The sequence below is a fragment of the Hibiscus syriacus genome, unplaced genomic scaffold, assembly GCF_006381635.1.
Source record: "Hibiscus syriacus cultivar Baekdansim isolate YM2019G1 unplaced genomic scaffold, ASM638163v2 tig00111621_pilon, whole genome shotgun sequence".
Classification (NCBI taxonomy): Eukaryota; Viridiplantae; Streptophyta; class Magnoliopsida; order Malvales; family Malvaceae; genus Hibiscus; species Hibiscus syriacus.
The window spans coordinates 2,941,895-2,969,613 of record NW_024063138.1 but is presented as its reverse complement, the minus strand read 5'-3'; the positions used below and the strand labels follow the sequence as shown (position 1 = coordinate 2,969,613).

General features: G+C 36.1%; 4 protein-coding genes across 4 annotated transcripts; 2 read left to right on the top strand and 2 right to left on the bottom strand.

The window, feature by feature from the left end:
- Positions 1-3,131: 3,131 nt before the first annotated feature.
- Positions 3,132-4,550, bottom strand: LOC120166071. Its single transcript, XM_039175449.1, has 5 exons — positions 4,473-4,550; positions 4,261-4,315; positions 3,767-4,185; positions 3,422-3,686; positions 3,132-3,336 (listed from the first exon to the last, which is right to left on the bottom strand). Exons 1-5 carry the CDS (start codon positions 4,548-4,550, stop codon positions 3,317-3,319), a joined length of 837 nt encoding a protein of 278 aa, XP_039031380.1. The 3' UTR covers positions 3,132-3,316.
- Positions 4,551-7,068: 2,518 nt separating this feature from the next.
- Positions 7,069-8,355, top strand: LOC120165957 (sm-like protein LSM5). Its single transcript, XM_039175386.1, has 4 exons — positions 7,069-7,173; positions 7,253-7,376; positions 7,871-7,943; positions 8,178-8,355. Exons 1-4 carry the CDS (start codon positions 7,140-7,142, stop codon positions 8,208-8,210), a joined length of 264 nt encoding a protein of 87 aa, XP_039031317.1. The 5' UTR covers positions 7,069-7,139; the 3' UTR covers positions 8,211-8,355.
- Positions 8,356-8,915: 560 nt separating this feature from the next.
- On the bottom strand, positions 8,916-21,432 carry LOC120165882 (3-ketoacyl-CoA thiolase 2, peroxisomal-like). Its single transcript, XM_039175314.1, has 14 exons — positions 21,237-21,432; positions 21,089-21,147; positions 20,922-20,997; positions 20,700-20,826; positions 20,487-20,585; positions 20,334-20,404; positions 20,141-20,248; positions 19,980-20,057; positions 19,772-19,904; positions 19,582-19,675; positions 19,321-19,447; positions 19,162-19,219; positions 9,275-9,325; positions 8,916-9,054 (listed from the first exon to the last, which is right to left on the bottom strand). Exons 1-14 carry the CDS (start codon positions 21,429-21,431, stop codon positions 8,924-8,926), a joined length of 1,407 nt encoding a protein of 468 aa, XP_039031245.1. The 5' UTR covers position 21,432; the 3' UTR covers positions 8,916-8,923.
- Positions 21,433-24,657: 3,225 nt separating this feature from the next.
- On the top strand, positions 24,658-27,237 carry LOC120165881 (3-ketoacyl CoA thiolase 1, peroxisomal-like). The gene is made up of 13 exons (XM_039175313.1): positions 24,658-24,765; positions 24,852-24,910; positions 25,002-25,086; positions 25,174-25,300; positions 25,415-25,513; positions 25,596-25,666; positions 25,752-25,859; positions 25,943-26,020; positions 26,097-26,229; positions 26,321-26,417; positions 26,553-26,676; positions 26,771-26,879; positions 27,099-27,237. The coding sequence occupies exons 1-13, from the start codon at positions 24,673-24,675 to the stop codon at positions 27,227-27,229; spliced, it is 1,314 nt and encodes a 437-aa protein (XP_039031244.1). The 5' UTR covers positions 24,658-24,672; the 3' UTR covers positions 27,230-27,237.
- The last annotated feature ends 482 nt before the right edge of the window (positions 27,238-27,719 follow it).

The window sequence follows — 27,719 nt, the reverse complement described above, 5'->3', positions numbered from 1 at the left end:
CTTTATATGGGTATAAAGCTCCTACTGTAACATGGACAACAGACTCTAGGATGGAAGCAGTGCAGGATGTCATGCAACACAGGGAACAATTAAATTCAATATTAAGAGAACAACTACTTAAAGCTACCAATAAAATGAAGCAGATATAACAGACAGAAATTTCAAGTCGGTGATGAAGTTTACCTGAAGCTCCAAACCGTACAGACAAACATCACTGGCCCTGCGAAGAAATTTGAAGCTTGCTGCCCGATATTTTTGGACCCTACAAAATTCAAAACAGAGTGGGTCAGGTTGCTTATAAACTAGAATTACCTGAAAATTCAAGAATCCATTCAGTTTTTCATGTGAGTTTACTTAAGAAAAAAGTTGGAAAAAAGGGACTTATTTCGATCGATCCTCCAGAGGTAGCGTCGGACGGCTAATTGAAGATGTACCCAGCCCTGGTTTTGGACCAACGAGTGATTACAAGACAGAATCGAGCAGTCATTCAATTGCTCATTCAGTGGACGAATATGGGACCAACAAAAGCAACTTGGGAGGATTATACAGTTTTGCGACAATAATTTCCTCAATTCGATCCTTGGGGACAAGAATCTTCTGGAGGAGGGGGTATTGTTATGATGATAGGGAAGTTAGGGTTTGATCGTAGTGATTTAGGGGGAATTTTCGAAGAGAAGATTGGGAGGCAACATCAGAAATTGGGGGGAGAATCGAGTGAAATTAGGGATTGAAAATGGGGCTAGTGATTGAGGTTATCTCTGAAGAATTGGGAATCGAAGTTAGGAGAAGAGAGACGGCTGAGGTATATGCGGGGAGTTAGTGGGTATTATGATAACTCAATTTATTTTACTGTTGGGCTTATATTTTGGGCCTGAGTCTGTTAGAACAATATTAGGAGAGATGTTGGTTGGTGAGTCAGCATGTAGTTATTTTGTTAGAGATGCTATTTGACAGCTGGTACAATACATATATAATTTTATACCGATCCTTAGGGATTCTTATCATATGAATGAAAGCACATTTCTGTATCTAAGTCTCTCTGTTTCTGAAATCCCTAAATTCTTCTAATTTCTCATCCTAAATCATAACAATATATGACAACTAATACAAACTCATCAATAATAAATGAACAAATAGAACATAGAAATAATCTATACACTAACACAAATGGATTACTGTTTAAAAAAATAAAGAGAATCCCAAATCTTATGACTAAAAATAGCAAAAGAATAGAGTAGCTAAAAGGAAAGGACTCATTGAATACAACGGGAAGTGAACAAAAACAACTCCAATAAACAAAGAGACCCTATGCAATCATTTTACTCAAAATAAAAAAAATGTTTTACTCCTAAAAAACCATAAACACTGGGAAAAAAAAGATACATACGTCAATTCTCTAAACCAAAAACTCAGTAAAGAGAAAAAAAAGTTAAAAAAAGAGCTGCATAGACAAATAAACCCATAGAAGAAAGCTCATATAAGTAGATTAATATTATATGCAATTGCTAGCAGATGAAGAGCTATGCAGTAGTAGGCATATGCTGTCTTCAAGCTCATATAAGTATGAAAGCAGCGTACCATTTTGCAGACACAATTTATGGGATTACTGGAAATATATTGCTGGAGGGGATGTATTAGGAAAGAGAGCGTAATATAAGGTTACGAAAAGAAGTTACCGGAAATATTAATATTTTATTAATATTTTCGGTAAAATACTATCTAAAATATTATTTTTTTCTACTGAAAATGTTAATATCAAAAATATTCATTTTAAGTAACGAAATTAACATTTTCGATAAAAAAAATAATATTTTAAATAACGTTCTACCGAAAATATTAATAAAATATTAATATTTTCGATAGTACCTTCTTTTAACCTTATATTAGACTGTTGTATATCAAAATTACCTGTTGTTATTGGAACTGCATTCGAGGACGCAATGTAATGTCGGTAACACCGACCATAAAACGGCATGACACAAAATCATTAAAAAAGCTGTTGCTATTCCCACTATTGTTCCGTTATTCTTATTCTTTTCCTTAAAAATCTGTTCCTTTTAAAAGAATCAACTCCTTAAAATAAATTTACAATCAACTTACCCGTAATAACTATAATAATATCTTTTATGTCTACAATCGTAATAAAAATAACACGAGAAAAAAATACGGTTGTAACCATAATTTAAATCCATGCACTAAACGTAACCATTTGAGTATGCATCTCAACAAGAAACACTACAATGATAAAGTTTCGAATATGATTGTCAAATAAGATGATGTATTTCTAGAGGCAGAATCCAACTAAATAATATATATTTTTAATTTTATATTAATTTAAGATTTAGTGTAAACTAAAAGATTTCGGTAGTTAATATCTCATGTTTGAGCATCGTGTATGCAAAAATATGAAAATTTATTGTTAATAGTTGAGTCTTTAGATAAATACTATTTTATATTTATCAAAAATTTATAAAAAAAACATTAGATGAGTCTATATGTACTAAAGTTTAAAAAAATTATGTAAAATATAATGATTTAAAATATAGCATGAATTAATAATTTCATCTAAATAAATAATTTAAAAATTATAATTTATATAAAATAAATTATTTAAATCTATATAAAACTGTATTATATTTAACATTCTTCTTTTAATAGATTCACCTATCAAAACAAAATATATTTTGGATAATTCATTTAGTAACTGATATTTATCCTATATGAAAAAGAGATCCATTAATAATTAATTATTGAAAATTATAGCATGAATTAATTTTCATCTAAATAAATAATTTAAAAATTATAATTTATATAAATAAATTATTTAAATCTATAAAACTGTATTATTTAACATTCTTCTTTTAAGATTCACCTATCAAAACAAAATATATTTTGGATAATTCATTTAGTAACTGATATTTATCCTATATGAAAAAGAGATCCATTAATAATTAATTATTGAAAATGACTTTTATACTATAGATTTATCCCTAAAACTCATGGAGGAGTTATTGGTTTTAATTTCATGCCAATAATCCTCAAACTAATATTGATCCATTTAAAGAAGCAAGAAACAACAATTAATTAGTCAATCAATCAAATCTACACCAATGGAGTATTTCCTTCTTAACATTCCAACCCAGAAATTATCTGCTTCAGCCTTCGATTCAAGGATTAAAATTACGGTTGCAGCCATGTTTTTTGTTGCGTTGCGGATATTGTGATTGTGCAATAACGATTTCATATGTCACCTTCACTGTTATATAACGACCTCTATTATGATAATGGACCGTTATTTAAATCGTTGCTTTGGTCATCATAGCTCCAGCACCACAACTGCGTCCACAACATCATACAGATAGAATCAATATAAACTGCAGATCAGAGGAATACACATTACACACATATACATCAGTCTTACATTCAGAGTCTGTGGTTATCCAATTTCCTCTCCTGCTAGAGCATCGATTCAGGCCGTGTATCGGAGTCGAATTCATCGATACTATGTTGCAGCTTCGATCGTTTCTCGACGAAGAAGTCATCGACATTCCGGAAAAGGCTGAGGAAGTAGTGGTGCAGCTTTCAACATCCCATCTAAAGCTTATCTTAGGGGACTCGTAGCTAAATTGATCATCATTTGCTGCTACTACACCTTTCAGTGCTTCACGGTTCCTGAATTGTAAAACCTGTGGACGGTTTTAACTTCATTAAGTCCATCAGTTCTTAATTAAACAAGCAAAGAATTCGAATTCGAACTTTCCCTTACCTTTCTGCCGATGAATTTCACGCTTAATTTCTCCGATTTCGTAGCAGAAGCCCATCTCAACAGCTCCTTCATTCTAGACATGGTTCTGGTTTTATCCCCTTGAAGCCTCTCTTTCTTTTCATCGGTGTTACATCGATCTTTTTTTCCGGCAGACGACGACGGTGCACGAGTACCCAAATCCGACATCAGACTAACGACGAACCCTCTAGCGATATCGTCTTTCTTCATCGATTGAGCCCAATGCTGCTGTTGTCCACTGTGAGAGCTCCGCACTCTACTCAAATAAATAGTACTATAGAAGCAGGTCCTTGCAACATCTCTATTGCAAGGAAATGTAAATTGCTTAAACTGAAACTTCTTCCTTTTCGGTCTTCTATGCTTTGAAGCAAAAACTATGTCTTTAGATTCATCTTCTTGATCTGCAAACAATTGAAACAAATCATTATACTCATTTCAGACAACATACATTATAATTGACAAGATATTTTTGTTACCTCTGGTGTTTTGTCCTCCTTGTTCATGTGCAACCTTAAAGAGCCACTTAAGGATCTGCTATATATAAAAATCCCAATGATGAGACGGACACCGGAGCAGTGAGTGGGGAAGGGTTGGCTTGAGATCTATAGTAACATGGGGATTTATTTATATATAAGAAATGCTCATATGATGGTTTTAACCTCGGGAGATTTAATGTTAATCTAAGAACCGGAGTGTGCTTTGCCCTGGTGGCTTGTCCCTTCGCCATACACTTGTTCTTCCGTATTGGATAATCGGTTGAACTCATTGATCGAGATTAATGGTAAAAAAGAAGGTTGTTTTTTTTTAAAAAAAAAAATCTTGGGTTTGAAAATTGGGTGTGCCATGCGTTGTTATCAATCATATATTTACATTCGTAAATTTACGGGCTTAAAGTTGTCAAGCACGACTTGTAATAAAAAATTGAACTTGACTCAAAAGCTAGTGATCTTTAAATTTTCAAACTCAACTCAAAATAAAAAATTAAATCTCAAGCTAGAAAAAAACTTGGACTCAAAATATTCTTAGACTTAGCTCAATTAAAGTTTAAAAATTTTCAAACTCAACTCAAAATAAAAAATTGAATCTCGAGCTCTAAAAATTTGAACTCGAAACATTCTTAGACTTAGCTCAATTGAAGCTCGAACTCGAACCTAGACCTCAAATACATGAAAATCTTATATTATATTTGAAAAAGAACAACATATAAATGTTAATATTATTAATAACTTAATTTAAAAAATTAAAAATTTAATATATTATTTTTTCGAGTTACTCATGAACTTTTTAAAAGGTATTTAACAACTCGCTTCACCTCAATAATAGTTTGAGTAGAATTCGAACTCAAATTGAGTCCATTCAAGTGTTACAAAATTTTAATTAGACAAACTTGAATAACTTAGAATATCTCAATTTCATCGCTAAGGGTTGTAAAGAAGATCAGACTCCATGATTAATTGGGATGAAAGGATTTGGTTAAACAGCATTTTAAGTTGACTGAAGCGAAACATATCTTGTCAGAACATTGTAATATGTTTATTACAGAAACACATTGCCAGCATGTGAGCAAGCAGATATTTTTTAAGACATTGAATCTGATGCGACTAAAGACAATGACCAGTTTCGTCTCACATGGAAAAGTAAAGAGGTAAAGCCCGGAAGGGCCTACGGTTGTTGGTTCATTGTTCATGTTAGTTTAATAACTTGATGTTTACAAGAAATTTGAGGCCAATATTTTTGCAGATCTCAAACATATGTGTTTCCAGTTCTTACTCTTTTTTTATTTTTTGGAGGGGGGAGCTTTTATGGAAGCTCGGTCGAACCGACGTGTCACTGTGTTGTCCAATGCCTGAATTGATTTTCCGAGTTGAGTTGGTGATTCATGGACGTGTTGGGAGAAGAATTTGAAGGAAGCTGCTGTTTCTTGGTGTTGGCCATAAACCCAGAACAAAGGGATAATGCAGATTGTGAATTAATGTTGTATTGCATGATATTCAAGTGCTAAGCTTGCTGAAACAGAGTTATTTAACTTTGGGTGGTTTGCCAAGTTGGGATCCATTAACTTTCTTGATCATGGAAATTGATTTCTTAAACCGAAATGATTTGAGACGACACATTAATCATAATTTTAATTTAATTCAATAATTTAATCGATCAATTAGATAATAGCATAATATAAAAAATAATGAGAAATTTCTAATTCTTAGTCCCTCAATTCAAAAATTCAAGATTTGAATTGTCCTTTCATTGTTTCCTCAGTAAGTTGCGTAGGTTTATCAAAATATTCCATTGTTTCCTCTTAAATTGCATTGATTTATACTAAAGATTTCATTTTCAATCATAATTTGATTTAATTCCTATTAAATTTAATGCCAATGGGACCCTTCAATATGTCTAATGGAATTGAATTTATATGAATGGAATCTCATTATTTATATATATATATATATATATATATATATCTTTAGAGCAATTTTAGTTGACATATCCCTTCAATTGTAGGTTTAACACTCAAGATAATAAAGGGAAAAGGAGGAGTAACCATTGACTCAAGTATTTTCACTTGGTAAAAGTTTTAACATGTTATATATACATTAAAACTGAGAGTGAATTAATTTTTTTTTACCAAGTATTATTTTGAGAGTGAATTAAAATATGTTAAAACTTTTAATAAATAGTATTAAAAATATATTTATTAATAAAAAATTGAGAGTGAATTAAAATTTTTGAGATGTAACGATTATTGGAGATAACGTCGACGGAAACCGACCAAGACAGTGGTGAGTGGTAGTTGACGAAGAAGAGACTATGGTCGAATTCAATGATCAAATTGATATTTTATCTAAATTTAAGGGTCAAAATAATAATTTATATAAATTTTAAGGGTCAAATAAAAAATAAACTCTTTTGAGTAACACGTCACATCATCAAACTAATCGAAATTAATAATTTAATGACCAAAATTTAATTATCGATAATATAAACGATTAAAATTTAATAGATCAATAATATAAGTGACGGAAAAATAACTTTCTCAAATTGATGATATATAATGAACAAAATATAAGCAAAAATGATCGTTTTTATAGTAAACCTTTAACAATATTAAAATATATTATTATTTTAATAACGTTATAATATTAAATAATAATTTTTAATAGTTTTAATTTTAAAAAGAAAGATAGTATATGATGTTCGGCCCAGAACGACTTGACTATTGCTGGGTCGGAGGTTTGAAGTCTGTTGGGCTAATCGAACCTGTTTCATTCAATGAAGTCTTTTCACTACCATACTTAGGTCATAATTGAATCCAAAATTGGAGCTTTCTTAGTTTCAGTGTGAAGATCTGTCAAAATCAATGGCAAACAACCCCTCGCAGCTTCTTCCTTCAGGTGACGCCCTCTTCTCCTTCACTTCGTCGGGAAAACCAGACAAAATACCAATTTGGGTATGTGTTTTTTTTTCTTGCAGAGTTGATAGACAGGTGCATAGGGTCCAAAATATGGGTGATAATGAAAGGGGACAAGGAGCTCGTGGGTACTCTAAGAGGCTTCGATGTTTACGTCAATATGGTCCTTGAAGATGTCACTGAATAGTAATCTTCCTCCCCTTTTTCCTTGAATGTTTTGATTTAGATATACCAGCTCAACCTTTCCCTGCAATGTTCTATTTTGTTCTGTGTTTTAGGGTTTTATGCTTCGGTCACTAGTAAATAGGTCTACGAAATTGATGAGGAAGATATAAAGTTTTCTGGGTATTAGTCATGTTGTTTGCATTTAACAAATCTCATATTTTGGGTAGCCTTATTCCCCCCCCCCCCCCAATTGAATTTCTTTGAAGTCTCTACTCTCTAACTTTTTCTGGGTGGTGATGGCTATTTCTTTCGAGAGGGCAAGGTATTTGATTTGTTTTGCTCGCATCGATTCAAGAACAATAGTGCTATACAAGAACTTGTATATATACAACATGTCTGACCCATGCTGGCAGCATGAATAAGTGATCTCTGAATGTTTGCTGCCTTGAGTAGAACATCTCTTATAGCTCGTGCTGATCTTGTTTGATTCTCTGCTTCTTTTTTCCATATTACAGTGAGATCACTGCTGAAGGAAGACGGATCACGAAGCTTGATCAAATTTTGCTGAATGGAAACAACATTGCCATCGTAAGTTTAAATGTTCATCCCCTGATTTAGTTAATGCATTTCTTGTTAGAAGTTAACACCGTAATTTGCTTAGGATTAGTATAGTTACGAGTTATCACTTCATGGATTGAAACAAATCTCTGATAGATATAAAGGAAGGGTTGCGACTTGGGAAATGAGAAACCAAAGTCCACACATTGTAACAGATTCCGGTATCAAATTTCTTACTACTATTTCTCTTTTGGTGCAATGCAGCTGGTCCCGGGAGGCTCACCTGATCCGGAATGAGAGTGCCTCGTCCTCTTTGTTTCTTTTAATGATAATCGTTCTAGGCCATATTCTCTGTTTTAATGAGAAATCTGGTGCAGAAAGAAAGCTCTTAACTCTCGCCACTGTAAGATACTTGAAATTTAGTTGGACAGATTGCCACACTTACTGCAATGGTTCTAGATTGATTATGTTTTTCATAAAATTGCAAATGCTTTTAGTTCCAATGTCAGTTTTTATGCAAATATCATTGTTAACATAGATGATGGATCTTAATGCATTCACTTTGAAAGGTTATGCCAATCGCGTTTTCCCTGAGAAGGCTACCGGGCAGAGTATTTATGACGCACTTGTATAATATTTGTCCCGACGGATTCAGCGTTAAAGAGTTGAGAATAGCCAGGGTTGCATTCATGTGAATTAGATCATCTTGAAACCTTTGATTCTTGAAAGCATAAAGGGGTTAAAGCTTGAAACAACTTGGTTTCCCTCAAGCATGTATCTCAAAGCTTCATCATTCTTAGAGAATATATATATATAAATATATATTCAACCACCACTCTTGAGTTTTTTCAAAAAATGTTATTTTGATTCTAACGCTTAGAGCTTTGTCAACTCACAGTTATTATCTCTTGGGAATATGAAAAGGCATATACCTAATACAAACAATAAGACACCAACAAACACATACATGGAGCATCCTTTGATAGACAGCTCCACCATTGAAGAGTTCATCAATAGTCTCCCCTTTCAAAGACAGCTGCTGCTCCAATTCCAGTGCCTATGCACATTGAGATCACTCCGAACCGACAGTCCTTCCCGCGATGCTTCATCTCGTAAAATAGCGTACTAACACAACGAGCCCCTGATACACACAAACAATAGATATCGAAAATTAACACCATACCATCCTAAAGATCAAAGCCTATCCTCTGCAAAAGTTAGAACATGTAGTATAGTATCTTTTTAGACGGTAAAGCAAATTGGTACATGTTTGTGTCCTGAATTGTTTGCACTTATCATTATTTATCAGAGGCTCAGTTTTTTACTTGCTACAAATTGTCAAATTTCTGTAGGATAAGTACCTGTGCAACCCAAAGGATGCCCGAGGGCCATTGCACCTCCATTAACGTTGATGTAACAACCAGAAAAAAAAATTAAATCGGTGTAATTTGGTGACTAAATTAAAATTTATGAAAATTTATAGGCTATTTTAGAAGTTGAAGGAAATTCAGGGACCAAGCCCTGAATTCCTTCAAGAAGTGTCGGCAGGTTTGGGTATAAACCAAACGTGTTTTCTGATTGAAATCAGAAAACGCAAGCATTTCTTAAACTTTCACTCCTCCCGCACCCTTACTTTCAAGTCCGATCTCGACGCCGTGACCTCCGATTGTCAAATTGAAACCACCATCGTGTTCATCTTCGACTCGTGAACAAAACTCAGTAAACCAATTATAGCGAAACGCTGGCAAACGACGTGAATTTTGAGTCAAAGTCTTAACTTTTTTTGGCACCACCGCCGAGAAAATCTTAAATTCATCTCCGATCGTTGATCGGTTTTCGACACCTCCCGCACCATCGTGTTCCTGGTATCGTTCCGAGTCCGACGGTGTCGCCGTTGTCTCCGTAGGCGGCGACGCGTGTGGGAGGTGGAGCGGTCAAAGATTCGGCCGAGTTGAAATTGAGCTATCCACCGTTCAAAAATTTGAACCGAGGTTGGTAAGTGACTCAAAATCACTTAAAAGAATTTTTAGAATTTTTTCATGAATTAATGGAGACCGGACGACGACTCACGCGCCGCCCCTGCGCGTGGGGGAGATACGAACTGGTTGATTGCATGTCTGAACCAGTTTGACCGGTCTGAGCCGGTTTGACCCGACCTGTTGACCGACCCGACCCGGTGATATTTTAGGAATTTTTTTAAAAACAGTGACATTCTGGTAATTATTTTTAAAACGGTGACATTTTGGGAATTTTTTGTAAAACAATGAAATTTTGATAATTATTTTTAAAAAGGTGATATTTTTGTAATTTTCGACAGTGGACTATTTAACCCCTTTGACCATAACTTTGACCGGCTTTAAACGGCCATTAAACGACCTTTGATTTTGTTCGAGTATACCTATTCTGTCATTTTTCGACGTGCCGAATCCGTTTCCGAAGTCCGTTTCGCCAAATTCGAACTCGAAGGCCTCCAAATCATCAGTCAAACCCGTTGACTTTGATTTTGACCAAGAATTTGAATTTTTGAAAAGTCATACTTTATGTTTTTCGATGTCCTGATTCCGATTTCCGCAATCCATTTGGTCAAATTCAGACTCGAAATCCTCCAAATTGATAGTCAAACCTGGAAAATGCTTATATAAGAATTTTAGCTTTGAACAATTAAGTAAGACTTGGGGCTGATAAATTATTATTGTTTGAAGGTACAAGAGACTCTCCAGATCATTCGACAGCTCGACCCAGCTCTTCTAGATCAGTTAAACTACGTGTTCCAGTATTAACCCTTAAGACTTGTAAATTTTATGATTTTAGAGATTAATTATGTTACCCATTAGTAATATAGTGTTATTATAAATTACGTTCGAAAACTGTAGCAGAGCGTGGTGAGACCAGCAATCAATAGATATACTTTTTGAACCTATTATCGAGGTGTGTTCCCTATTTATTACTTAACTGTTTTATTTGTTTTAATATATGGTACACTGAATTCTTTGATTACTGTTTTATTGATGCACCGATTTAATGTGATGGTTTATGGATTATAACTGCTATCTGATTTTTGTTTTGAAATGGTATATGATTACCATGTTTATGGATTTATGGAATTTATATCACGGTGCAATTGAATTTTTGGAATACGAATTTATAAAGTATATCTCTGATCAAGTTGAAAAATTTTACGGACCTAATGTGACTCTTAGGTAGGCTCTGCGGCCCTGAAATCATTCTCGGGTAGGCCCCACGGCCCTAAGATGTATTCTTAGGTGGGCCCCACGACCCCAAAATCTATCTTGGGTAGGCTCTCAGGCCCTAAGATGTTCCATTAGGGTAACTCTTTTATGAGATTTACTGCAGTATAATTTTATGAGATTTACTGGACTATGATTTGTTTAGTGTACCTATCATAATTTTATAGTAATGTTGGGACACACTGAGCCTAGCTCTCTTTTCGAAAATATTTTCCCCTTTCAGATACTGTTGGTTAGATTCACCTGATCGAGCACTTAGAGGATCACATATCTCTTGAAGTATATAGTATTGTAATGTTTTATCTTTTAAGTTGGAACTATTTTGGTAACATGGGCCTTATTTTAAAGTATTGGATTTTATAATGATTACTCCTTTGCTATTTATATTTGGTTTATCGTAAATTTGGATTTTTAAGATATGTTTAAATTAATTTTTTTTCCATTATATTTATGAGTTGTGTTTTTATAGTATAAATTATTATAATTTCATAAACGTCATTTATAATGTGATTTTACCTTGATTGAATAATGGTTTCGGAAAAATATCTTTAAGAATCATGAATGTGATCCACTAGACTTAGTCGAAACACATAGGCCGGGTCTAGGGGGTATATTTAATTGGTATAAGAGCTTTTGGTTTTTAAACCTCGAACTGTGTATGAGTCCAAATTAAAAATACGATTTTGAAATATTTTACAAAACCTGTTGCTAAGGCCATGTCTCAAAGTTTTTACGATTATAATTGTGTTCGAGACTCCAAGTGCTTATCTAACCCTAAGTTTTATCTTCTGTAGTAAACTAGAGATATACCAAAATGAGTGCTAGACGTGGACGTCGAACTAGCCGAGGACGAGGTCGAGTGGCTAGATTTGCAGACCCGATCGACGAGATTCGAGTAGATCCCCCACCTCCGACAGGTTATCTTGCTCCTACGACCCCGGCAAATTTACCTCCTGCTGCTGGGATTGGCATGACTACACCGATTAGGGGAGCAACCGATAGTGAGCCTGATTCTACCAGAGTTGCATTTGATGAGAATTTTGGTAGACAATTTTTACAGTTGATTCAAGGAGCGGTCAGAGCTGCTGGTGCTGGATCCGAGGTGCCTATTTCTCAAACTCTGATCGCCAATGGGGTCAGGACTTTTGGAGGACAGCTTGGAGGAATTCCTACTGAAGCAGAAGATTGGCTCCAGGATACAGAAAGACGCGTGGATCAGTTGGGTTTGGACCCAACTAAGAGATATTTGGGGGCAGTAGCGATGATAGATGGCAATGCCCACACCTGGTGGGAGTCAGTGACCAGTAGTGTTCCTATCGATCGTTTGACATGAGATTTCTTTAAGGAGCATTTTCGGAGCCAATTCTTGGGTGAGAGTTACTTAGTCCAGAGACGACAACAGTTTCAGGACTTGGTTCAGGGTGACATGACTGTTTCAGAGTATGAGATAGAGTTCTTGAAATTATTAAAGTATGGAATCAGTCTGGTGCCTACCGAGAGAGATCGATGCCGTAAATTTGCACTCGAACTCAAATACGAGCTACGTAGGCAGGTGGTAGCCCTTCAAGATGAGATTTCTGATGTGCTGGTGAGCAGAGCCAAGGATGTTGAGGAGATGGCGACTTTAGCTTCTGGTAGAGAGTGTGTTGATCAGGAGCGATCTAGGAAATCTTTTGGCCCTAATGAATCATTCTCATAGTCCGGTAAGAGGACTCGTACTTCAGCCCCTCAGATGAGCAATACATGCTTCAGGCCTGCAGTATCATCATCACCTTCAGCTGTTAGTAGAGGTGGTTCTTCGGTTACGTTTCAAGTGCCTCATTGTGACTTTTGTGGTAAACGACACACGGGAGAGTGTTATAGGAAGATCGGAGCATGTTTTCATTGTGGATCTAGTGGTCATTTTCGGAGGGATTGTCCTCAGCTAGCTTCGTCTGAGCAGACCGCTACCCAGACTCCTGTGCATTCTCAGACTACAGTACAGACTCCAATTAGATATCATAGCCAAGTAAAGGCTCATGGTTCAGCGTCCAGGACAGACAGTAGAGCCCGACCTCAGCAGAATAGAGGGCCAACATTTTTTGAGGCTAGACAACCAACTTTGGTTTGCGTCACTAGATGTCGGGATGAAAGAGATGAGCCTGAGGTTATTGCAAGTACATTTACTATTTATTATATTCCATACTTTGCATTACAGGACAATGGCTCTACCCACTCCTATGTATTGAGTTTAGTATCTCGAAACCTTCAGATTTCGATCGAGAACACTGATAATACTGTTACGGTTACGAGTCCAGTAGGACAGACAATATTAGTGAATAAAGTATTTCGACGTTGTCCTCTGGAGGTTCAGGGAGAAATTTTTCTCGCTGATCTTATGGAGCTTCCTTTAGAGGAGTTCGATCTAATTCTTGGGATGGATTGGTTGAATAAACACAAGGTAAATCTGGATTGCGAATACAAGCGAGCTACTATGAAGACTTCAGATGGTCGGACTGTTGTGTTAATTGGTGAACGATGTGGCTATCTCTCCAATATTATTTCAGCTATGGAAATTGATCGTATGACCAGGAAGGGATATGAGACTTTCATTGCCTGTATTTTGAACACTAAAGGTTCCTTGTCCACGATCGAGGAAATTCGTACAGTTAGCGAGTTTCTTGATGTTTTTCCGGAAGAGTTGCCTGGGTTACCTCCTGATAGAGAGGTAGAGTTCGAGATTGAGACTTATCCGGGATCTTCACCTATTTCTATGACACCTTATCGCATGGCTCCAAAGGAACTTAAGGAGTTGAATGTCCAATTGCAAGAATTATTTGATCAAGGATTTATTCGGCATAGTACCTCACCCTGGGGAGCTCCAGTTCTGTTTGTGAAAAAGAAGGATGGGTCGCTAAGGCTATGTATTGACTATCGGAAGTTGAACAAGATGACGATTAAGAATAAGTACCCATTACCAAGGATTGACGACTTATTTAATCAGTTACGAGGAGCTATTATATTCTCTAAGATTGATCTTTGTTCAGGGTATTATCAATTGAAAGTTAAGGGGTCCAATGTTGCAAAAACGGCTATTCGCACTAGATATGATCATTATGAATTCTTAGTAATGCCTTTTGGTTTGACAAACGCTCCAGCAGCTTTCATGGATTTGATGAATCGTGTGTTCCTTCCATATTTGGATCAATTTGTGGTTGTATTTAAAGATTATTCTGCGAACCTTGAGAGTACATCGACTATATATCAAACTAAGCAAGTGTGAGTTTTGGCTTCAAGAAGTGTCATTTTTGGGGTACATTATTTCTGCGTGAGGTATTCAAGTCGATCCAAACAAGATCAAGGCTATTGCGAATTGGAAACGACCCAAGAACGTCTCTGAGATCTGTAGTTTCTTGGGCTTGGCAAGATATTATCAACGTTTTGTCGAGGGCTTCTCGATCATTGCTGCTCCTTTGACAAAGTTGTTAAGGAAGAATATGCCGTTTGACTGGGGCGAGGCACAACAAGAGAGCTTTGAGAAATTAAAGGTGGTTTTGACTCAAGCACCAGTGTTGATTCAACCAGAGTCTGGGAAGGATTTTACAGTGTATAGCGATGCTTCACATTCAGGACTTGGTTGTGTTCTAATGTAGGAGGCTAAGGTAGAGGCTTATATGTCACGTCAACTGCGACCGTATGAGTGTAATTATCCTACTCATGATTTGGAGTTAGCAGCAGTGATTTTTGCCTTGAAGATTTGGAGACACTATCTTTATGAAGAGAAGTATTACATTTTCACTGATCATAAGAGCTTAAAGTATCTTCTGACCCAGAAGGAGCTTAATTTAAGACAACAACGCTGGCTAGAGTTTCTAAAGGATTATGATTGTGTGATTGATTATCACCCTGGTAAAGCTAACATTGTGGCGGATGCTTTGAGTCGAAAGGCGATATCGGAGTTGAGGTCTTTAATGGCCAGGATGAATTTATATGACAATGTCACTTTGTTAGCAGAATTACAAGTTAAGCTAACTTTGGTTGATGAAATTAAAGTTAAGCAGCCCCTTGATAGCTCATTGCTATCCATCTTTGAGCAAGTAGAGCAGGGGACAAGCTCAGTTTATGCCCTTGATCAGGATAAAGTTTTATGCTTTAAGGGTCGATATTGTGTACCTGATGATGCTGAGTTGAGGCATATTATTCTTAATGAGGCTCACAGTAGTCCATATGCTATGCACCTCGGTGGAGATAAGATGTACCGGAATTTGAGAGAGAGGTATCATTGGGTCGGCATGAAGAAGGACATCTCGGATTTTGTGGCTAGGTGTTTGACTTGTCAGCAAGTTAAAGCAGAACATCAACATCCATCAGGTTTGTTACAGCCTATCAAGATTCCTAAATAGAAATGGGAGCGTATTACTATGGATTTTGTTATTGGCTTACCTATGACTCCTTCAAAAAAGGATTCAGTTTGGGTGATTGTTGACAGACTTACAAAGTCAGCTCACTTCATTCCTGTGCAGGTAAATTATACTTTGGACAAGCTGGCGAGATTGTATATTTTAGAGATTGTCAGATTGCATGGTGTCCCATTGTCTATTATTTCTGATCGAGATCTGAGATTTACTGCAAGATTTTGGAAGGCGCTACATATGAATTTGGGAACAAGATTGGATTATAGTACATCCTTTCACCCACAAACTGATGGTCAATCTGAGAGAGTGTTTCAGATTCTGAAGGATATGTTGCGGGGTTGCGTAATTGATTTTCATGGTAGCTGGGAGAACTTTTTGCCATTGGCTGAATTTGCTTACAATAACAGTTATCAGACCAGCATTCATATGGCACCCTACAAAGCACTCTATGGGCGTAAATGCCGCACTCCGATATGTTGGACTGAGTTGCGTGACCGGAATAATTTGGGACCTGAGTTAATACGCGAGACGGAAGATACAGTCAGATTGATTCGTGACCGTCTGAAAGAGGCATTTGATAGACAGAAGTCTTATGCAGATCAAAGGAGGAAAAATATTCAGTTTGAAGTTGGAGATTAGGTCTTTTTAAAAGTATCACCCTGGAAGAAAGTTTTGAGATTCGGGCGTAAGGGTAAATTGAGTCCAATATTTATTGGACCATTTCGTATTTTGAAGAGGGTAGGACCTGTTGCATATCAGCTTGAGTTGCCTCCTGAGCTCAATCGTATTCATGATGTCTTTTATGTATCAATGTTGAGGCGATACTATCCAGATCCCGGTCACATCATTCAGGTTGAAGAGGTAGAGATGAGACCTGATTTGTCATATGAGGAGGAGCCCGTTCAGATCTTAGAAAGAGATGAGAGAGTTCTTCGGAATAGGCGTATTCCAATTGTAAAAGTTTAATGGAGTAACCATGGCCCCTCTGAAGCTACTTGGGAGACATTGGAGTCTATGGAGACTCAGTTTCCTCAACTTTTCTCATAAGGTAAATTTCGAGGACGAAATTTCTCGTAGATGGGGAGAATTGTAACAACCAGAAAAAAAAATTAAATCGATGTAATTTGGTGACTAAATTAAAATTTATGAAAATTTATAGGCTATTTTAGAATATGAAGGAAATTAAGAAAACCAAGCCTTGAATTCCTCCAAGAAGTATCGACAGGTTTGGGTATAAACCAAACGTGTTTTCTGATTGAAATTAGAAAACACAAGCATTTCTTAAACTTTCACTCCTCCCGCACCCTTACTTTCAAGTCTGGTCTCGACGCCGTCCGACCTCCGATTGTCAAATTGAAACCACCATCGTGTTCATCTTCGACTCGTGAACAAAACCCAGTAAACCAATGATAGCAAAACGCTGTCAAACGACGTGAATTTCGAGTCAAAGTCTCGACGATTTTTTAGCACCACCGCCAAGAAAATCTTAAATTCATCTTCGAACGTTGATCGGTTTTCGACACCTCCCGCACCATCGTGTTCCTGGTGTCGTTCTGAGTCCGACGGTGTTGTCATTGTCTCCGTAGGCAACGACGCGTGTGGGAGGTCGAGCGGTCAAAGATTCAGCCGAGTTGAAATCGAGCTCTCAACTGTTCAAAAATTTGAACTGGGGTTGGTAAATGACTCAAAATCGCTTAAAAGAATTTTTAGAATTTTTTTCATGAATTAATGGAGACCGGATGACGCCTCACGTGCCGCCCCTGCGCGTGGGGGAGCTACGAACTGGTTGATTGCATGTTTGACCAGCTTGACCGGACCGAACCGGTTCGACCCGACCCGACCCGACCCGTTGACCGTCCGACCCGGTGACCCGACCCGACCCGGTGACATTTTGGGTTTTTTTTAAATAGTGACATTTTGGGAATTTTTTAAAAATAATGACATTCTGGTAATTATTTTTAAAACGGTGACATTTTGGGAATTTTTTTTGTAAAAATGTGATATTTTGGTAATTATTAAAAAAAGGTGATATTTTTGTAATTTTTGACATTGGACTATTGAACCCCTTTGACCATAACTTTGACCGGCTTTAAACGGCCATTAAACGACATTTGATTTTGTTTGAGTATACTTATTCTGACATTTTTCGACGTTTCGAATCCGTTTCCGAAGTCCGTTTCGCTAAATTCGAACCCGAAGGCCTCCAAATCATCAGTCAAACCCGTTGACTTTGATTTTGACCAAGAATTTGAATTTTCGAAAAGTCATACTTTATGTTTTTCGATATTCTGATTCCAATTTCCGCAATCCGTTTGGTCAAATTCAAACTCAAATCCTCCAAATTGATAGTCAAACTCGGAAAATGCTTATATACTTAAGAATTTTAGCTTTGAACAATTAAGTAAGACTTGGGGTTGATAAATTATTATTGTTTGAAGGTACAAGAGACTCTACGGATCGTTCGACAGCTCGACCCAACTCTTCTAGATCAGTTAAACCACGTGTGTCAGTATTCAACCGTAAGACCCGTAAATTTTATGATTTTAGAGATTAATTATGTTACCCATTAGTAATATAGTGTTATTATAAATTAGGTTCGAAAACTGTAGTAGAGCATGGTGAGACCAACAATCAGTAGATTTACTTTTTGAACCTATTATCGAGGTGTGTTCCCTATTTATTACTAAACTGTTTTATTTGTTTTAATATGTGGTACACTGAATTCTTTGGTTACTGTTTTATTGATGCACCGATTTAATGTGATGGTTTATGGATTATGACTGCTATCTGATTTTTGTTTTGAAATGGTATATGATTACCATGTTTATGGATTTATGGAATTTATGTCACGGTGCAATTGAATTTTTGGAATACGAATTTATAAAGTACTGCTCTGATCAAGCTGGAAAATTTTACGGACCTAATGTGACTCTTAGGTAGGCTCTACGGCCCTGAGATCATTCTCGGGTAGGCCCCACGGCCCTAAGATGTATTCTTAGGTGGGCCCCACGACCCCAAAATCTATCTTGGGTAGACTCTCAGGCCCTAAGATGTTCCCTTAAGGTAACTCTTTTATGAGATTTACTGTAGTATAATTTTATGAGATTTACTGGACTATGATTTGTTTAGTGTACCTATCATGATTTTATAGTAATATTGGGACACACTGAGCCTAGTTCACTTTTCGAAAATGTTTTCCCCTTTCAGATATTGTTGGTTAGATTCACCTGATCGAGCACTTGGAGGATCAACATATCTCTTGAAGTATATCGTATTGTAATGTTTTATCTTTTAAGTTGACACTATTTTGGTAACATGGGCCTTATTTTAAAGTATTAGATTTTATAATGATTACTCATTTGCTATTTATATTTGGTTTATCGTAAATTTGAATTTTTAAGATATGTTTAAATTAATTTATTTTTTTCCATTATATTTATGAGTTGTGCTTTTATAGTATAAATTATTATAATTTCATAAACGTCATTTATAATGTGATTTTACCTTGATTGAATAATGGTTTCGGAAAAATATCTTTAAGAAACATGAATGTGATCCACTAGACTTAGTCGAAACGCATAGACCGGGTATATGGGGTTAAGTTGACCTTTTCACGATCAAGCCCCAGTTTCTTGCAAGAGTATACGAACTGAGATGCAAATGCCTGTGGAAAAAATATATATACATATAGCATACTCAGAAAAGAAAGTAAAATTCAAATGGCATTAATCATCAACATAAGATCAACTAAAAAGGACCCACTACCTCATTGACCTCAAATAAGTCAATATCATCAATCTTCAGATCTGCAGATTTGACTGCAGCTGGTATAGCAACAGCAGGACCGATGCCCATCACAACAGGTTCCACACCAACAGCAGCAAAGCTTCTACGGAATGGAGCATAAGAAAGCAATGTGAGGAACTCGAGCTTTTAAGCCAACAGAAGAGTAGAAAAACAGTTGATTATCTCGTGCAGCAAATACAGATGATCCAAGCTCAACTTGTAGCAGTTTTGATTACCTGAAAACTCCCAAGGATTGGAAGTCCTTTCTGCATAGCCAAACTTCGCTTCATAAGGAGGACTGCTCCCGCACCATCACTCACTTGGCTTGCATTTCCTAAGAAAAAATTGGTATACAAATTTTCATTCAGATCAAATACTGTATCTGGCCAGAGTAAAAACTTTCACAAATTTTTTTGGTATATATATATACCAGCGGTTGTGGTTCCCTCCTTCTTAAATGCAGGCTTCAATTTGGCCAGACCTGCCATGTTTGTATCTGGGCGAATACCATCGTCCTCTGAAATTACAACTGGCTTCTCTTCTCCAGTTTTAGGATTCACAATCTTTGCATATTAACAACGTAAGTTAATAAAATATCATAAAAATTTAAACCCGAATAATTCGCTACCCGAAATTACCTTTGTGGCTACAGGGATAATTTCTTCTTTGAATTTACCAGATGCTGTTGCAGCAGCAGCACGCCTGTGTGATTCAACCTATGATTACATTGGCCTTTCAGTCTAACGAAGATAAAGTTTACATCAGTAGGTAAAGGCAAATTGAAAAAGGAAGAACTCACTGCAGCATGGTCTTGCTCTTGCCGTGTGATACCATAACGTTGTGCAACGTTTTCGGAAGTAATGCTCATGGGAAGAAGACAATCCCGAGCTTGGGCAAAGCTATCCGTCTGTAGAAATAAATGCAGTTGCATATTAAGCTGATAATGTAAAACATATCCAAAATACTGAAATCAAAGTGAGTTTTGGACATGCCTTTGGGTTAACTTTCTCAAACCCAGCAGCTAAACCATCCGTTGTCATGCTCTCCAATCCAGCACCAATGCCTACTTTGAAAACCAACCAGGTTAGTACTCTATCCAAGCTGAAGATATCCCAATAAATCTTTCAAAGATAAAGCATTCTCACCAATATCATAAAATCCTGCTTTTATGGAAGCAGCAACATCGACAACTGCTTGTAGGCCCGATGAACATTGCCTGTTGACAGTTCTAATAAGCACCGTATCTGGTTGAAACATGTAACTATATTAGCAACATTTATATGCGAAACTCATATTTAACGAATGACGTTCAGTAGAAAGTTGAAAACAAATAGTTAAAATCTCAGAAGTGACAGTACCAGGGAAACCAGCATAGAATGCTGCCATCCTACACTCGGTTGCTCGGAGTGCACCAGGTGCCAACACTGAACCGACAACTATATCCCCCACTTCACTTGGATTCACCTTTGTTCTATCAATCAAAGCCTGTATGCAAAATCAACTTATGACGGGAAGCTAAAGGAATATGATTTCAAAGACAACTGAAGTTGAAAAGCAATAGCATTTTTAAAACCTTCAACACGGGCAAGCAAACCATCCGCAGGTGTGTCCTTGAATCCTCCACGCTTTGACTTACATATTGGAGTGCGGCATGCCCTGTGGGATAACAATTTCCCTTTGATCAAAGAACATAAAGAACATAGATTATTAGAGTTGTAAATGGTTGAAAAGCCCCCAAACGACTTACGCCACAATCACAATATCATCCCCAAAAGCAGCACTGTTTCCCGCCGAACAAATTGAAGGCTGATCAAATGAAACAAACCCACTTTTAAAAAATAGAAAGATCAAACTAAAAGGAACAAAATCCAAGAAAGGAATGTTTCAAAACTAACAAAGAGAGTAGCAGCAGCAGATGATTGATGGGATTGTGAAGTGGGACTTAAGTGATCAAGCAAAACTTTTTGTCTGTTGATTGCCTTCTCCATTTTCAATAATAATAATAAAAAACTCTCTTTTTCTCTCAAAAGATAAACCTTTTTCTCTGAGTTGTTGCTTCTATGATGGAAATGCAGAAATGGATCGAACATACATGTATTGCTAATCACTGAACCACCATAGCTGCGTTTTTGGTCTGCTTTGGGCAGTTGGGTCAACTTTCCAGGCAGCCATTATAATATATAATATATTGTATATTATAAAAGAATCTCCACGTTTTTTATCAGTTGGATGGAGGAAGATTATCATCATCTTCTGATGCTCCTATTTTTATGTTTTATTTTATTTGTGGATGATGATGCGACCGTGCTTCCTTTGTTATTTTGTTTATGATCATTTCAACAACTCAAACCCATTAATAAAAAACGACAAATTAGCATTCAAAAAATCTCTCCTCGAGTCTCACTTATTCGACAAAAATATATTTTAATTTAAATTTCTTTAGGGAGATATTGATCCAAGACAACCACCAACAACTCTGGTTGTTTTTCTTTTTTTGATTGCAGGGACCAAAATGAAAGATAAATAAGATTAATGAGATCAAAATAGAAGAATAAGCAGAACTAGAAACCCCCAAGTAACGGCAATTTCGTCATTTTTTCCTCTGGTATATGAACTAGAAAACCCCAAGTAACCCAAGTTATAAAATTATCTTCCAACTATAAGATACAAAATGGTCATCTGACTATTCATTATTATCCAAAATCGTCATTTTTTTGTTAAAAATCAATGAAAGTTTGAGTTGGATGTTAATCTATTTTCTGAAATATGATAATCGTTTGAGATTCCAAGATATATTTTATCATATCTCAGACACCATATTAACATTCAGCTCAGACTGCCGTTAATTTTTTTTAATGGAAAAGACGAATTTGGAAGATAGTGAATATTTGAGTGATCATTTTGTAACTTTTAATAGTCGAGGGACTCGAAAAACAACATCATATAGTCGAAGGACCATTTCGTAACTTTTGATAGTCATGAGACTCAACAAAATAACACCTTATAATCGAGGATCATTTGTATACTTTGTCCTAAAAAAATTGTTTTCCCAATTTGACGTCTTATATTTCTTAATTTTTTTATTATTGAACACAATGTTTTTAAAATTGGACCGGACATTGAATCGGTGAAAGTACTGATTCACTGGTTCAATCGGGTTCAACCGCGGTTGAACCGGATTTTATATAAAATAATATTTTTTTAATTTTACATAATATTCAAAGTAATATTAATATATATGTAACACTTTTTTTAAGTTTACAATATTAAAAGGTATAAAAATATCACAAGTCATAACATATATAAATTAAAAACCATAAAATCAAGTAAAACAAAATGATTCCAATCAACTAAAACATAATATTTAAGGTAAAACATATTAAATAATAAATATAATTAATAACTATAATCAAAAAATAAAATAGGGACTTAAAAAAATCATAATAAATGATGTCATTTGGTTTAATTTTTTTTTAAAAAAAAAAATCAATCCCACATGGCTAAGAAACATAGAAGAGCATCCCTACTTACTTCTATAAATAATAGAGGTAATTTGACATTCAAAATCATGAAGCCTTTTGGTGAGCACAGAGCGAACTATTCTTTCGCTTCAATTGAGCTCAAATTTTAGGCTTCAATCGAACTTTTAATTTTTTTTGAGTTCGAGCCTTTTTGAGTTCAAGTTTTAATATTATATTTCGAGTTCGAGTTGAACTTGATAATTTTTAGCTCATGAGTTTTTGAGTCGAGTTGAGCTTACTTTTAAAGTTTTCGAGTTCGAGTCGAGCTTAGCAATACTCGAATTTGACTCGACTCGTTGAACAAACGATGTCGTTTGGTTTAATTTTTTTTAAAAGAAAAAAAGTGAACCGACGGTTCAAACCGGTTTTGCTAGATTTCAGCCGGTTCACCCTGGTTTTACTGGTTTTCAGTCGGTTCAACCGGTTTTCAGCCGGTTCATTGTCAGTCTGGTTTTGTGAGGTAATCGGACCGGACAGGCCACCGGTTCACGGTTCAATCGGTTCATTGATAGTACCTTAGAGATACCATTGAACTTTAAGTGGTGTAGCTTTTATACCATCAAACTTTTCAATTTCTTCAATTTTAACATTAAATTTTTGTGTTGACTTCAAATACTTCACTGGACCGTCAAAACCTAAACAATGTGATGGCATAGATTAATTTTAGGAGTGCATCAATTTTTTCACTAAACTTTTAAACAATTCACTTTCTGGTACTATATTTTTCTTATTGTTGTCGACAATCAATCATCGACGCCACTGATCATCTTTCGTGACAAGATCGATATGAAAATGTTTGTATTTCACTCCTCTTTCTATTCCTGACATTGATTTTCCATAAAATTTACTCAAAGTTGATGAAATTAAAAGAAAAATCCACAATTTTTAGGGGTTTAGGGCTTTCTTATATTTAAGGAGTTTATTCAAAAATTCTAACAGCAGGAAGTATTATTTCAAAAAGATGAACAACGTACCTTAAAACTAGTCTTATCGGAGGAGATTGAAATATTAGCACGTTGAACCTTTAACGAACTTTCTCCAAATTTGAATGGGTTTCATGAAAAACCTACTATTAGGAAAAAAAAGAGCAAAATGTGAACATTTAAATACCAATATTACGATAAAATACGATCGGTGACAGACGATGATTAGTTGCCAACGACTGATTGAAAAAGTTTAATGCCAAAAACTGAATCCTTCAAAAATTTAGTGAAAAAATTGACACACCTCTCAACTTCAATTCCTAAAATGACATTGTATTGGACATCAATAGCCACGTTAAAACAAAATTATTTTATTCGTGATATCACACTGACGGAAAGATCTGTGCGTATCATCGTACCATTAAATTCAACAGATTAATGACATAATTGAAGTCAAAACCAAAATTTAGTGTTATAATTGAAGAGATTAAAAGTTTAATTGTATATATGATACAACACCAAAAGTTGAGTGATAACTGATGAAGTTTACCCATAAAATAAAACATAAAATCAGCAGCAGCAAAGGTCATGATAGCAGCCCTCCGTCCAAATGATGAAAAAGCGTGGAGATTTATATATATATATATATATTCTGATTAAGAAATTTCGAGTTAAGATTCCGTCCAATTGTTGGATGACATGCTCTTTGTAATAGCCGCCTGAGAAGTTGACCCAGCTACCCCAAGCAAACCAAAAACGCAGCAATGGTGGTTAAGTTATTGGCACTATATATATATGATTAACCCACTCTTCATTTCCATCATAGAAATAACAACCCAGTGAAAAAGATTTTACTTTCAAGAGAAAAAGAGAGATTTTTATCGAAAATGGAGAAGGCAATCAACAGACAAAAAGTTTTGCTTGATCACTTAAGTCCCTCTTCACAAACCCATCAACCATCTGATGCTGCTACTCTCTTTGTTAGTTTAATCTTTCTTCTTGGATTTGTTCCTTTTAGTTTGCTCTTTCTGTTCTCTAAAAGTGGGTTTGTTTTTCATTTGATCAGCCTTCTATTTGTTCGGCGGGAAACATTACTGCTTTTGGGGATGATATTGTCATAGTGGCGTAAGTCATTTCAGGATTTTTCAACCATTTACAACTCTAATAATCTATATTCTTTATGTTCGTTGATCTAAGGGAAATTGATATCCCACAGGGCATGCCGCACTCCAATCTGTAAGTCAAAGCGTGGAGGATTCAAGGATACACCTGCAGATGATTTGCTTGCCCCTGTTTTGAATGTTTAAAAATGCTCTTGCTTTTCAACTTCAGTTGTCTTTGAAATCAGACTACTTTTGCTTCCCATCTTAAGTTGATTTTGCATCCAGGCTTTGATTGATAGAACAAAGGTGAATCCAAGTGAAGTGGGGGATATAGTTGTCGGTTCAGTGTTGGCACCTGGTGCACTCCGTGCAACCGAATGTAGGATGGCAGCATTCTATGCCGGTTTCCCTGGTACTGTCATTTCTTAGATTTTAACTATTTGTTTTCAACTTTCTACTGAACGTCATTCGTTAAATATGTGTTTCGTATATAAATGTTGCTAATATAGTTACATGTTTCAACCAGATACGGTACCTATTAGAACTGTCAACAGGCAATGTTCATCGGGCCTACAAGCAGTTGCCGATGTTGCTGCTTCCATAAAAGCAGGATTTTATGATATTGGTGAGAATGTTTTATCTTTGAAAGATTTATTGGGATATCTTCAGCTTGGATAGAATATTAACCTGGTTGGTTTTCAATGTAGGCATTGGTGCTGGATTGGAGAGCATGACAACAGATGGATTAGCTGCTGGGTTTGAGAAAGTTAACCCAAAGGCATGTCCAACACTCACTTTGTTTTCACTATTTTGGATATGTTTTACATTATCAGCTTAATATGCAACTGCATTTATTTCTACAGACAGATAGCTTTGCACAAGCCCGGGATTGTCTTCTTCCTATGGGCATTACTTCCGAAAACGTTGCACAACGCTATGGCATCACACGGCAAGAGCAAGACCAGGCCGCTGTGAGTTCTTTCTTTTTCAATTTGCCTTCGCCTACTGATGTAAACTTTATCTTTGTTTGACTGAAAGGCCGATGTAATCATAGGTTGAATCACATAGGCGTGCTTCTGCTGCAACATCATCTGGTAAATTTAAGGAAGAAATTATCCCTGTAGCCACAAAGGTAATTTCAGGTAGTGAATTTTTCTGGTTTATTATTTTTATGATATTTTATTAACTTTCATTGTTAATATGAAAAGATTATGAATCCTAAAACTGGAGAAGCGAAGCCAGTCGTAATTTCGGTGGATGATGGTATCCGCCCAGAGACAAACATGGCAGGTCTAGCAAAATTGAAGCCTGCATTTAAGAAAGATGGAACCACAACTGCTGGTATATATACGAATCAAATTTTTGAAAGTTTATACTCTGACCAGAACAATATTTGATCTGAATGAAAATTTGTGTCCCAATTTTTTCTTAGGAAATGCTAGCCAGGTGAGTGATGGTGCAGGAGCAGTCCTCCTTATGAAGCGAAGTTTGGCCATGCAGAAAGGACTTCCAATCCTTGGTGTTTTCAGGTAATCAAAACTGCCACAACTTGAACTTGGCTCATCTATACTTGCTGCACGAGATAATCAGTTTTTTTTTTCTACTCTTATGTTGGCTTAGAAGCTTGAATTCCTCACATTGCTTTCTTATCCTCCATTTTGTAGAAGCTTTGCTGCTGTTGGTGTGGATCCTGCTGTGATGGGCATTGGTCCTGCCGTTGCAATACCAGTTGCAGTCAAGTCTGCAGGTCTCAAGATCGATGATATTGACTTGTTTGAGGTCAACGAGGTAGAAAGTTTCTTTAGTTGATCTTATGTTGATAATGAATGCCATTTGAATTTTACTTTCTTTTCTAAGTATACTATATGTACATTTTCCCCAGGCATTTGCATCTCAGTTCGTATACTCTTGTAAGAAACTGGGGCTTGATCGTGAAAAGGTCAACGTTAATGGAGGTGCAATGGCCCTTGGGCATCCTTTGGGCTGTACAGGTGCTTATCTTACAGAAATTTGACAATTTGTAGCAATTAAAAGACTGAGCCTATGATAAATAATGAGAAGTGCAAACAATTCAGGACACAAACATGCACCAATTTACTTCACCGCTAAAAAGATACTATACTACATGTTCCAACTTTTTCAGAGCATAGGCTTTGATCTTTAGAATGGTCTGGTATTAATTTTTTATATGTATCGTTTATGTGTTTCAGGGGCTCGTTGTGTTAGTACGCTATTGTACGAGATGAAGCGTCGTGGGAAGGACTGTCGATTCGGAGTGATCTCAATGTGCATAGGCACTGGAATGGGAGCAGCAGCTGTTTTTGAAAGGGGAGACTATTGATGAACTCTGCAATGGCGGAGCTGTCTATCAAAGGATGCTCCATGTATGTGTTTGTTGGTGTCTTATCGTTTGTATTAGGTCAATTGAGGTGTATGATTTTTCATATTCCCAAGATCCAATAATTGTGAGTTGTCGAAGCTGTATGCGTGAAAAAAAAAATGTTTGCAACACCTCGAGTAGTGATTGGAATTTATATATAAATATTCTCTATGCTTATTCTCCATAGTTTTTCCCTAAGAATGCTGAAGCTTTGAGATACATGCTTGAGGAAAACCAGGTTGTTTAAAGCATTAACCCCTTTAAGGTTTCAAGATGATCTAATTCACATGAATGCAACCCCGGCTATTCTTAACTCTTTAACGCCGAATCCGTCGAAGCAAATATTATACAAGTGCGTCATAAAAATTAACAACTCTGGTCAGTAGCCTTTCATATGTGAAACAGGTATATGCTTGGCATAATCGATGCTAGCTTTCAAAGTGAATGTTCT

What these genes read in the sequence shown, in the direction of transcription:
- LOC120166071 (XM_039175449.1), bottom strand. Translation starts at nt 4,550, where the DNA reads ATGAGTTCAACCGATTATCCAATACGGAAGAACAAGTGTATGGCGAAG. An exon ending in AGGAGGACAAAACACCAGAG is followed by an intron (nt 4,186 to 4,260) that starts GTAACAAAAATA and finishes AATTGTTTGCAG; the next exon opens with ATCAAGAAGATGAATCTAAA. An exon ending in GATAACCACAGACTCTGAAT is followed by an intron (nt 3,337 to 3,421) that starts GTAAGACTGATG and finishes TTGTGGACGCAG; the next exon opens with TTGTGGTGCTGGAGCTATGA.
- LOC120165881 (XM_039175313.1), top strand. Translation starts at nt 24,673, where the DNA reads ATGGAGAAGGCAATCAACAGACAAAAAGTTTTGCTTGATCACTTAAGT. An exon ending in AGATGGAACCACAACTGCTG is followed by an intron (nt 26,230 to 26,320) that starts GTATATATACGA and finishes ATTTTTTCTTAG; the next exon opens with GAAATGCTAGCCAGGTGAGT. An exon ending in CCAATCCTTGGTGTTTTCAG is followed by an intron (nt 26,418 to 26,552) that starts GTAATCAAAACT and finishes TCCATTTTGTAG; the next exon opens with AAGCTTTGCTGCTGTTGGTG.
- LOC120165882 (XM_039175314.1), bottom strand. Translation starts at nt 21,431, where the DNA reads ATGTTCGATCCATTTCTGCATTTCCATCATAGAAGCAACAACTCAGAG. An exon ending in AGCAGGATTTTATGATATTG is followed by an intron (nt 20,405 to 20,486) that starts GTGAGAATGCTT and finishes TTTTCAAAGTAG; the next exon opens with GCATTGGTGCTGGATTGGAG. An exon ending in ACTTATTTGAGGTCAATGAG is followed by an intron (nt 19,220 to 19,320) that starts GTAGTGGGTCCT and finishes TTTTTTCCACAG; the next exon opens with GCATTTGCATCTCAGTTCGT.
- LOC120165957 (XM_039175386.1), top strand. Translation starts at nt 7,140, where the DNA reads ATGGCAAACAACCCCTCGCAGCTTCTTCCTTCAG. An exon ending in CTCGCAGCTTCTTCCTTCAG is followed by an intron (nt 7,174 to 7,252) that starts GTGACGCCCTCT and finishes TTTTTCTTGCAG; the next exon opens with AGTTGATAGACAGGTGCATA. An exon ending in ATGGAAACAACATTGCCATC is followed by an intron (nt 7,944 to 8,177) that starts GTAAGTTTAAAT and finishes GGTGCAATGCAG; the next exon opens with CTGGTCCCGGGAGGCTCACC.